General features: G+C 37.9%; 1 protein-coding gene across 1 annotated transcript in view; it reads right to left on the bottom strand.

Moving 5' to 3' along the window:
- Window positions 1-1,265: 1,265 nt before the first annotated feature.
- LOC143848669 (Metallopeptidase M24 family protein) overlaps window positions 1,266-12,202 on the bottom strand; it is a 31,443-nt gene continuing 20,506 nt past the window's right edge. Inside the window, exons 11-13 of the mRNA XM_077357664.1 lie at window positions 9,091-9,183; window positions 4,933-5,013; window positions 1,266-1,520 (exon numbers count right to left, since the gene is read on the bottom strand). Of these exons, the coding sequence (XP_077213779.1) occupies window positions 1,449-1,520; window positions 4,933-5,013; window positions 9,091-9,183 (246 nt within the window). The 3' untranslated portion in view covers window positions 1,266-1,448. The remainder of the gene's footprint in view (window positions 1,521-4,932; window positions 5,014-9,090; window positions 9,184-12,202) is intronic.

Below are 12,202 nucleotides of genomic sequence, written 5' to 3'. Positions count from 1 at the left end.
AATAGAGGGTGGTATTGTCATTTTTGGGGACTTTGGATTTTGGAAGAATGGAAAGAGTTGGTTTGCAGAGGAAGAAGAGACTGCTGTGAGAGCAGCCCTTCGGTAGAATTTCAGGCACGGGTATCGCGAGTACTTCGGCCATGATTTCCGACTATCCATTATACCCTGTTGCAAGCAGATTTTATTTGCTCTTGAAGAAAATCATATTTGCACGATTGTCTCTGAATCCTTGTGTTGAGTAGAGTTGGAATCCTAGCCTCACATTTCACTTTGTGTTGGAAGTTGCCAAACTCCCTACCAATTTCATCAAGTTTCAGCTGTTTGTGATGAAAATTCTGTGAAAGAAACCAGAGGTATCATCTTCGCTTATCAGTCGACCATTGGGTGAAAATTATTGGGCGATTTGTGACAATAGTAACGTGCCTTGGTTTTGCTCAGTTGAAATTGGCTTTAAAAGGAATGTAATTTGTAGCTAGACAAGCTTCAGCTACATATTGTAGCCCGGGCATTCAATTCCATTCATATCTTGTTGCTGGAATTTTTGGGAACTGATATAAAAGTGCTCCCCATTGCCTCTCAGAACTCAATATTTTATTGGAAATTGAATGTGTTGTGTGGATTATAGAAGAACTCTACCTTAGAAATTATTTTGTCATGCATGCATGTCTGCCACCTATTTGGCGTACTGCTCATATGTGAGACTACTATTGGTTGTCTTTGATCGGTTGTAAGTTGTTGGAATTTTGATCCCCATTGGGTTAATCTCAGCCCTTGAATGCTTGGCCTATGCAGTTTGCTTAAATCAATTACATGTTAGAGGCAAACTATATGGTGCTTTATCAGATGAAATTAGTAACATATCAGCCAATAAGCTGTTGCCAAGTGTAGCCTAATGACAACCTGCACACATTTTACGTGGATTTTAGAATCTTGGGTTTCCTCGTTGGGAGAAGAGAGAAGGAGACCAGCCGTCATTTTCTGTTTTCTCGCCCTTCTTTCCTTCAAGAGAGCAGGAGATCATCCCATGTTTTTAGGCTTTAGAAATCTCAGGATGGATGTGGGAGAGATTTCTAAAACCTGGATTTCTTATTTAAAATTCAAGATTCTAAAGAGAAGTGAAGCAGTCAGTCTCCTTCTCTTGTCTCCCAACTACAATTTTGAGAAAATCCTAAAATCCACGTATCCAAACGGCCCTTAGAAGTATAGAGATGCTTGGATCTTTGATGCCAAGTTCAATTGATTTGAACCCATGACACTGTTGCGGATTCCCCTTAAAATTTTCAGCTCCTTGATCTGAGAACATTATTATGACACAAATTTTTTAATGTGATAACAGATTGGCTACAATGCCGTAAAACATCATTTTCTACAAAAATTACAAGACCTCAGAAACACATGAATCAGAAACAATAGTACAAGATGGTCGGATGAAAGAAGATATTACCTGGTTATGCTGCGGGAAGTGGTTGCGTGTTTTCTCGAAGCCACTGAAGAGCAGAGCCATCTAGCAATGGCGAAACCTGTGAATGGTTCAAGTGGGAAAAGCAGAGGGGAGTTAGAGCAACATCAAAATGTCTTGCTAGCTGTTACAAATACTGGGCAAATAGATAAACACCACACTCAAACAGGTTTCTTGTTTATAATAATCTGGTAAAACTAACAGACCAAATTTGAGTGTGGATTATCATTACAAGCATTATAACTTTATGCGTAATTAAGCATCGGGATCATGTGAGAGCGAGTCAGGTGCGAGCCGGAAGCTGCAAAGGTATGTTGCATCAGTAAGGGTACAGAGTATTGGAATCTAACACGGATATCGAGTGTTGGATTTGGAAAACCTCAGAAAGAAACATTCGTTGATTCGTCAAAATATTTAAATCAATTCTCAAATTTTATTTCTCTGGTTATAAAAATAATATATTAAAATTTTAAATAGGTTAAATAAATATAATATTTTATGGACGATGATATTTTCACCCCCCTGCAGTACGCATTCACCCCCTTATAACGTGAACAGTGGGCAACTTAACGCTACACGTTAAAAGTGGGGCGAATGCATACTGCAGGGGGGGTGAAAATATCATCGCCCTATTTTATTTCCATAAAATAATTTACGGTTAAAACTCAAAACATGCAGCAATTGCAAAGTTGTGGTATTAGTATTTAGAACAAAAAGGAAAAGAGATCCAGAACTGTCACAAAAAGTCCTGAAATATTGGAATCGACACTTGTCTGACATGAGTACTTCGCCTGTTAACTTATCAGCTTCTCCAAAAGCTTAAGCTGTTGGAGAAAGGCGTTATTTATCTTTTAGACTTAACACTCCCCGCACGTGTGGCCCACTTGGCAAACACGTGGCACATGTGGTCCCACTTTGGGCCGACCATCACATGTGGATTTTGCTATTTAGGAGGTTTGAACTCGAGACCTTTGGCTCTGATACCATGTTAACTTACCAACTTCTCCAAAAGCTTAAGCTGTTGGAGAAGGCGTTATTTATCTTTTATACTTAACATCGCCCATTCAAAAGAATCCGTGTAACATAACTGCCAGGTCCAGATCAGATGGCCACAGAGTAGGAGTGCAACTTGGGTCGGGCTCAACCCGAACCCGACAGCTTCAACCCGATTTTCTGCTGGGTTGGGTTTTTCCAGGTCGGGTTGGGATTTTGTAACCCGATTTGCAAATCGGGTTGGGGTATCGGGCAACCCGACCCGAATTGTAACCCGGCTTATTTTGTTAAGTTTTTTTTTTTTTTTTTTTTTTTTTCAAGTTTTTACCTTTTTAGACTTTATTTCATAGAGTTTTTAGACTTGTAGCTTTGTTAATTGTTAGTCCTGTTTATTTTGGATTTTTAGAACCAATTGTGTCAAAAACTGATTATTGGTGACTCATAATTGGTTCTCAAAATCCAAAACAACCTGGCTTGAGGTGGTTAGTGCCATCAAACAAATGACCAATAAACTTATACAACTAATCAGGCTATAACTAAACAACTGTTGGTACCATATCAAATCAGGTCAACCCGACCCGACCCAACCCGAATTGGAAATCGGGTTGGGTCGGGTCGGGTTGAACCCAGCCGGGTTGGAAATCGGGTTGGGTTGGAAAAATGGGTTCCTCGGGTTGACCTCAACCCGACCCAACCCGAGTCGAGTTGCACCCCTACCGCAGAGACGACTCACACACACCCGACTGAACCTGCCACCTCAAAGCCACAACCCTTGCATAATAATAGCTTGGTGTATTCCACTCTCAACAGCTAGTATTCAGCTATTCATATATCAAATGGGACTGTTGACTCCTTGTTTCATAAGAATTGATTGACTATATAATCAGAATTAATCCACGTTAATGTTTATGAGGGACGAGTAATCAATAAATTTGGATTTTCAACAAGTTTTTAAGAAGGGAAGTGATATATCCGCCCCTTTTGACAGTGTATCAATGACTGCAGGGGCTGATGTACTTCACGCCAGAAGGATTCAATGGGGCTGATTGCCACATACACTGCTGCTGGGTGTCCCAATTAATCAAAAGGGGAAGATATATCACTTCCCTTTTAAGAAACTACACTTGTTCCAGCTAAAATTAGTAACTATCTAGGCCCTCTAATATTTAGTATTTTTGGTGAAGAAATCTTATATAATACCATAAAGTATCAAGTTCCTAAATTCTCTACATTTTATCTCTGAAGCAAAAGTTCACATTTCTGTGCAACCATTGCTTTTACCATGTACTAGGCTGGAGGACTAAAATGCTTCTGATTCCTTGACCAAACGATTCTTGATTGTACCCTCCACAGCTTCTATGATTGAACAACGATATCATGATTGGAGGGCAGGCAGAAACTATAGTGTCATCAACTAAAACTAAATGAAAGCTTGCAGAATCCAAATACATTTAGATGGGTTCCATTGAAACCGCATTTAAGTTTCCAGAAATAGCAGTTCAATCATTTAGAAAATTTAAAACTGCCCTTATGAAAAGATTCATGGATCTAATATGACGCAAAAATAATAAAAGTAACTATTGGGAAGGAAATTATAACAGGGCGGCCCAGTGCATGAGGCTCCCGCCATTGCGGGGTCTGGGGAGGGCTAGATGTACGCAGCCTTGCCCCTGCTTTCGCAGAGAGGCTGTTTCCGTGACTCGAACCCGTGACCACCAGGTCACAATGGAACAACCTTACCGTTGCGCCAAGGCTCGCCCCTTAAGGAAATTATAAGAGGAACATAAAATATTCCTTGAATATCCAAATTTTGATTGAATATAATAGAGAATATTAGTTGACAGAATATTGCATAGTAGCATTTGCATCTTCACTTTGTCATTATTTGCAATCAGCCGAAGATGTATGGAAATGGAGGAGTTTAATGTCACCCAGATGGGTTATTCCATTTTCAGATGTTCTCAGCAGCTCTACTTTCCTAAATATGAATATAATAACTTCAACAATATTGGTTTTATCATGTCAGTGCCTTTTCAAGCAAAGTATAGAGGAAAATCAAATTGAAGTAAGCGTATTCATATTAAATGACTGAAACAGAATTAGTTCATTCATATTATTTATTCAATGAGCACTGCTAGGAAAACGGGATTCCGTTTTTGGGGAAAAAAACGGGCATCAACCATTTGAGCCACGTCCACTAAAAGACAAATGGAGACAAATGGATGGAGCTCAAATCCCCATAAAAGCAATAAATACACATTGAAAAGGGTCAAATCAACGGTCATTTCGTTCATGTTTTTATTTTCCAAACGGAATCCCGTTTTCAAAGTGTTTTCCTTATTCAACTATTATAACCATTGATTTGATGCAATTGAATGAAACCAAAATTTTCTTTAATTTTAATAGCTAATAAATATAGACAGTTTAGAGGGAGCATAAACTGGTGGAAGATTTGGTTTGAAGATGTGTGAAAAACTGACCTTCTCCCAAACTTGTGAATGGTAATCGTTGAGCCAATTGATCTCATCAGAGGATAACAACGATAAGTTAATCATTTTACTCTGCATAATGGAACCATACACGATAACAAATATAATGTTAACCATTTTATTTTGTGCAATGTAACCAGATAATAACAGAGTTAAGCTAATCATTTTACTCTGTGCAATCGAACCAACACGGAAATAGAACATCAAATAGTCAAGAGAAATTAAATTTAAAGCTAAAATGAACCAAGCAATAAAATCTAAACAATTACTTTAAATAAATTGGGAACTCCCATTTTCTATAGTCTTATGATTATTTCCATCATCTTGCACGACTAAACTAAAGCCATGATTCTTTACAAGAAGTTGTTAATCATAAAATATCACCAATTGCTAAAAGATCCTTGAAATATAAGTTCATTCTCACCGGTTCCTGGCCACCCAACATCTACCACATTAAAATGTAGAGAATTTGATTTCTTCATTTCTGATCACAGGAGGCCATCACTCAACCAAAGAATGCACAGAAAAATAACAGACATAGCTAATCACAACCAAATACAATTGGTATGAATAGAAGCTGTGTCATTAGGCTGCACATGAAAATCACACACTATGGCTACCAATCAGTATTTATGATGCACAAACTAATGAAAGACGTCTATGACAAAGATGGAAAACACCAAATCTATTAGGCTCTAGGAAGAATAGCCCAAAGCCTGAGTTCCCTAAAAGTATGTTTCATGGCTCCTGACATTTACAGAGCCATAGAAGCTTTGAGCGGAGGCGGGAGCAGTAGGAGCAGAGCAGAGGAACGAATCAATTGAAAATTGATTGGCGTAAGTAAGTGTTATAGTATAAAAGATTAAATAATGCCTTCTCCAACAACTTGAGCTACTGGAGTAACTGGTAGTTTCACATGGTATCAAAGCAAAGGTCCTCAGTTCAAACCTCATTGATATCAAAAAATCCACATGCAATGGTCAACCCAAAAGTGGGGCCACATGTGCCACGTGTAGGCCAACCCAAAGAAAGAGGGGCCACACGTGAAGGGGAGTGTTATAGCATAAAAGATTAAATAATGCCTTCTCCAACAGCTTAAGCTATTGGAGTAATTGGCAGTTTCACGCTAAGGTTTGTAAGTGGGTGCACAAGGCTACTATACGACAAGAATATCAGGATGAGACCAAGCTTATGACTAGCAATCATGTTTTGTAAGACAGAGTGACAGACTGCCACAATTAAGGGCAAAGCTATACAACAAAGAGTATAAACCCCAACAGGGTGAACAACTAAAACAAGAGAGAAAGCCACCTTAAAACTTATAGTTTCCTAAAACAAAAGGTACTAAATTTCCTAGAAGCACTAGAGTAATTGAGAAACATTTTTTCTTATCTAATTCAGAAATTTGCCGCATGTTAAAGTTGCCATGAAAGAAAAACACATTTTCTTAGCAAGCAGATGAGCTAACTGCTTCGAAGTGGCACCTCCAAGATTCCAAATCTAACAAAAAAAGTTGACCAAAATCTCTAATAAAACAGGAAAAACCTATAAAGAAAGAGAAACCCCTTGGCTTGTTAACATATCAGCCACATAATAGGCATTTGAATAAACAGGAGAAACCACAATAATCTCATATGAGTATATGTGAAGAAGTTGCCATTAGTCCATGTAGGCTGTCTTCCATCAAACCAATTTGAAGGAAATGAGTGGAACACGATTGCCTCAAGTCATCGCCTCAGCCAACGTAATGTCAACTAAGCCAGGGTTGTGGGGAGGTGTCCAATAAAAAGTCAGCTGCATTAAGTCATCCCACTGAAATAAGAATTGGGACAACCATTCTTCCACCTATACCACAGCCCTCCAGTCTGAGAATAAATATTTGAAGCAACTAATTAGCTGTGGTGGAAGAACCTTTTGATTCAATCAAATTGGGTGCGGAGGCATACGAAAGCTATATAGGGTAAGGCCCTTGTTTAGATCCAGAAATAGAGGCCACTAACATCAATTTAACTTCATCCAAATCTCAGAGTTTCAGAAAGAAACATAAGGCAAACCAAAGCATGCCAAAAATAACAAGATGATCAAGACAAATGAGCAGAAATAATATGCAAGAGTTCTCACACAATTTAATATGGGAACTGAAGCTCAATGTTAAAGCAAAAAAAGTACAATAATTCTTTCAAAAACACATAAAAAAAAGAGAGGAAGAAGAAGAAGCACATATACTCCCTCTCAAACACAACTAAACCCAACTTCTAATCTCAACCATCCATCCCATTATCCCATCTAATCCTAGTGTCTGGCTAGAGGCAAATAGACTTTACTAATGACTTAAAAACATTTTTTGTGAATTGTATGGAACATTTATTAAAAAAGAGAAAGAGACCGAGAAAGTCCCATAAGATGCAAGGAAAGGTATGGCATGTTAGCCCAGAAAAGATACAAAAAACAAGTGAAAAAATAGCTAGGGGAGAAGGTAGTCAAAGAACTCCACCCCCCCCCCGCCCACCATGAACACCCTCTCTAACAAGTATGTCAGCCTCTCCATTATCTGACCGCCTTATGAGAATAAAGGATATCGAAGAGGATCCAATTCTATCCTTAATTTCATCAAATAAATCCGTGAATCTCCATGGAGCCGTATGGGAACCTCGAAGCCACCTAATAACATTAAGAGAGTCCCCTTCTATTTGTACCCTGTCCAAGTCTTGATTTTGAAGCACTAATGAGTAAAATACATCTAAACCAAAATTTAGAAAGAAACTTACGGCTTACGTGTCTCAAAAGCTTGCAAAATTGACTCCCCTCAGATCCCTACTAAACCCTCTCCTAAAACTAATTAAAGTCACCAAAATCCCCCATAATCAAAGACAACATGGCTTGCTATTTTCAAAGCAAATGAGACCTAATGGGCCCACCTCTGGCATCAGCACAATATGATGGTGACATCATGATGATATCATCAGTATGGTCTATGTAGAGGCCTTCTCTCTGCCGATAATCTGCTTTGATGCGTTCTATAATCCCCAATGCAAGTCCACTTTTGCTCAAACACAGTAAACATCTAAACATATAACATCATCAATGCAATGTGTGCACGCTCTTGACTGGTGCCGCAGTAGGAGAAACGCTTGTAACACTAGAAGAAAAATAATGTGAAGGGCTCGGGTTGATAATTCCAGAGAGGGTGTTATATCCAAATTAACCCATTTAACTGTTAGACATGAAAACACAAACCAAGTTCTCCTCACCCTTGTTCCAGGACATCACCTTTGGGAGAACTATGAATTTGCTAAAAGTGCTGCTTGGGCTGGTCCAACTGTCTTCAGAGAAAGTTGAGCTTCAGAATAAAAGAAATTATATCCCAATGTTAGATCTGAGAAACAACTACAAATTGGGTGATCAAGCATTTTTCTGAGGGGAAAAGATCAGTTCTCTGTCCATGCCAACAGGCAAGTGTGGCGACCTTGCTTAGCAGTTAGCGTTACTCTTCGGCAACTATAAATTTCTATACATCTTTTCTCTGAGGTATGATGCCTAAAGACCACAGCACAAAGAGGGTGCTAACTAATAGACAAAAAAACATATGGGTGCATGCCATAACAAAATCCTAGATAAGCACCCAAAGCAAAGGACTCACCAGAGGGGACAGGTCACCCAATACAATAAGTTGTCAGTGCATGGTCACCCAAAATCTGTGAAACCTTTACTACTGACCTAGGGAAATGAATAAAGGGACATCACATTCAGTTAAGGAAACTTGTTGGTAGAGTAATAAATAAACCACAATAGCATTGAATTGATTTAAAGCAATGGTTCCATCGAGTAATCAGACCCTTTTGTAATACATTCCAAAGGTGGATCCAAAGAGCTATAATCTGAAGCATAAATGTAAGACTGCAAACAATTCAAGAAATGTATTCTTTCCATAAAACACCAATGAGAGTGTTAAATATATCCAACCAAACAAACTTTTGCTGGTAGTGCTAAAAAGGTACGGAGAAATTATGTCCTCTTATAAAATCACTAGCATATGACTGTTCTCTTCTATGAATAAGCCATTGCTTTCATGAATAACACACACACACACACACACACACACACACACACACACACACAGAGAATAATGTCGCTGACTTCCCGGCTTACCTGAATGGGGACAAATGTGAGTTTTTCGAATCCAAGAAATCCGATTCCACCAAAACAGTTCGGTGTGTCAACCTCTTTAACACAAAGGAGATTCTGCAGAAAGATGTATTAGAAAACATTTTAGAACAATAAACCATGATAAATGCATGCACAAGATTGTTACATTTGTTTCATCCACTTGAATGCAATGTTTGCAAAATGTGTATATTGCATAATGAGAAATACAAACAAGTGAAACAGTGATCATCCACTAAAAATAATTTAATTAATTAAATTTTTTAGGGCAAACAGAAATGATGCAAGTAAACTACTAGAAATTCACCAAAAAGAGAAAATTTGCTAGAGAATTGAACCATCGCCATAGTTGTCAAACTTTTACGAGTCGTACGAGTCAACGCTCGAGTCAAGTCGAGTCGTTGGGCTTTCGACTCGAGTCGCATAGGCGACTCGCCTCTGTTGAAGACTCTTACGAGTTGTCTTGTGACTAGGGGTGTTCATTATTCGGTTAAAACCGAATAATTGAACCGAACCGAATTGGTTCGGTCAGTTCGGTTCGGTTTTTTTCCTTTTCGGTTCAGTTTTTTTTTTTTTGGAAATTCAATTATTCGGTTTTGGTTTCGGTTATCTCAAAAAAAAATTTCGGTTAACCAAAATTATGATAAAAACCATTATTTTTAAAAAAAAAAAGTGATATATGGACACTCCGTAGGATGATCAAAACCGTCCATTTGATTGATCACAACTTAATTAGGTTGTGCTAAAAAAATCATTTCGATTGGATGATCCTAGCCCTCCGATCGAAACCAAGATTTTGCTTTTTACCCTCTTTTTCTCCCACTATTCGGTTATTCAGTTATAACCGAATAACCGAATTTTTAATCGGTTCGGTTTCGGTTCGGTTTTTAAAAATTTCGGTTCGGTTTCGATTATCAAATTTTGGTTATTTCGGTTCGGTTATAACCGAATAACCACCCCTACTTGTGACTCTTACGAGTCGTTGCGAATCGAGTCGAAAAAATAATGACCCGGATTGCCAATTTTCAGGACAAACGGAGCTCTATAGGACCCACTATTAACATTAGCATGATTGTTAGTGGCCTTCAACTCCACTTTTGGATCTCGGTCGATCAACTTCTTCTCTTGAATTATCTTTGCTGACCTATGGGATTTTTCATGAGCTTTGCATGTACAATTTTCCTCTAGGTTTGAGACAAGTTGGCCTCGAGTTCGCATCTTCAAGCGCCAAGAACTTATAGTAGTCCAAATTTCCAAGTCACCATTTTGAAAGACACAAGCCTTGATTGCAGGCTTGTTCTTCCATGTCTCATCTCTCGATTCATGATAATCAATCATCTTTGACGTTGCTAATTCCTCAAAGTTGCACATACCAAGCATAACTAGGAAGTTATCAGTCTTGACTTTTCCTTCAAGCTTTACTTTGCTACCAAATAGTAAAAAGACAATTCTCTTATTTTCTAGCTGTATAAAATGCCTCCATTCTTGAAAAGAAGTTAAAATTCCTCTGCTCTAAAAAAAATCATGGAAGGTACAAAATTACCATTCTATAATAAGACTAAAAGGCTTGGGGAGGAGTGTTGATTGCATGGTTTGAAATTTCGACCGAAATCCGAAATTTCAGCTCGAAATTTCGGGTTTCGGTAGAGACCGAAATCGAAATCTGGTAAACCCGAAACGGTATGAAATTTCGACCAAAATAAATTTCGTAAGGAATATCCCAAACAATCTGAAATTTATCCCTTATTTAATATTATCCTGAAATTTCAGCCGAAATTTTGTACGACTTAAAATATCTTCTAAATTGATTTTGTTGGATTTCGCCCGAAATTTCGAAATTTCAGTCTGAAATTTCGGTTTCGGTGAGGACCGAAACGCATTCTGAAATCGAAATTTGAAACCAAGGTTGATTGAACATCATCCTTAGTCCTTACTAACATATTTAATTCCCAATACGATGTTGTTTTCTATGATCTTTGGAAATTAAGAGAAAAACCCCTCTTTAAACGGTGGGATTTAAAATCTTCATAGGCAAAAGTGATATTTTTTCTCTACCCTTCAAAATAGAATGTGTTTTTCTGTTCCCAATAACTTGCATCTCAATCATATAACCATAATATCCCAAGTAATATGTGGCATACATTTATTGAGACTATATCATATCAAACTTCCTCTTTGTGCTTGGGTCAAAAAGAGACTCAGCAATAAGTAGTAAAAAGCAAAAATTACTTCCCTTCATGAAACATTGTGTCTTGTATGATTGAGGGTGCTTTTCTTCTTTCATTTGTAATTAACCCATCATCTCCCTTGAAACGAAGTTTTCACTGGATCATCCCTCAATAATGAGGTTACGTAGCATTCCTACCAAATTACACATTATTCAGAAGATATTAGCCCATTGCCATGCCTCTTCATTGATGATTTTTGGAGGTGATAAGATTGTCTTTTGACTCAACGCTCACCATTTTTTTCCAACTTATCTAATACAAAATTACACTCAAGGCTATGTTCTTCAACTAGGGAAGTCGGAGGTTCAATCCCAGCTTACCTACCTAAAAACAAAAACAAATCAATGGTGATACTTTAATCTTTGGTAATAGAATCATCTCATCTACATTCCTTGTGTAAACGGCAATTTATCATAGAAATTTAGTATTCCTACCTTTACTATAGAGTTTTGATTATGTTCGCTCGAACAATATGTCCTTACCAAATAATATTCCTTGATCTCCATCATCACAGTCTCAATCTTGAACTTCACATTTTGGAGCCCCACAACAATGTGGTGACTCCTTCATAATTCAACTCCCTATCAACATCATCTTCCTTTCTGGGTTTGCCTCCAAGCGGTGAATCAACAATAGACGTGAGTCGATCTATCTTTTGTGACACCCTTTAAAGAATTTGCTCTAATTGCCCATGCCTATCACGTGGATCAATAGGATTCTTCGGTGCCATGATAAACCTCAAACAATTTTCCGAGTCTAACTTTGCTCTGTGCAAGTAAACTATAGGAATCCACAAAAGTAGAAAACTTACCAGAGAATTAAACAATCATACAAACAACTAATAGATTTTCACAAATATCAATACAATA

This window comes from Tasmannia lanceolata, unplaced genomic scaffold (genome assembly GCF_043159265.1).
Source record: "Tasmannia lanceolata isolate RefF3 unplaced genomic scaffold, GAP_Taslan_0.1 ptg000003l, whole genome shotgun sequence".
In the NCBI taxonomy this organism is placed as follows: domain Eukaryota; kingdom Viridiplantae; phylum Streptophyta; class Magnoliopsida; order Canellales; family Winteraceae; genus Tasmannia; species Tasmannia lanceolata.
Note: the sequence above shows the minus strand (reverse complement) of the source record. Positions and strands in the feature narration are given on the sequence as shown.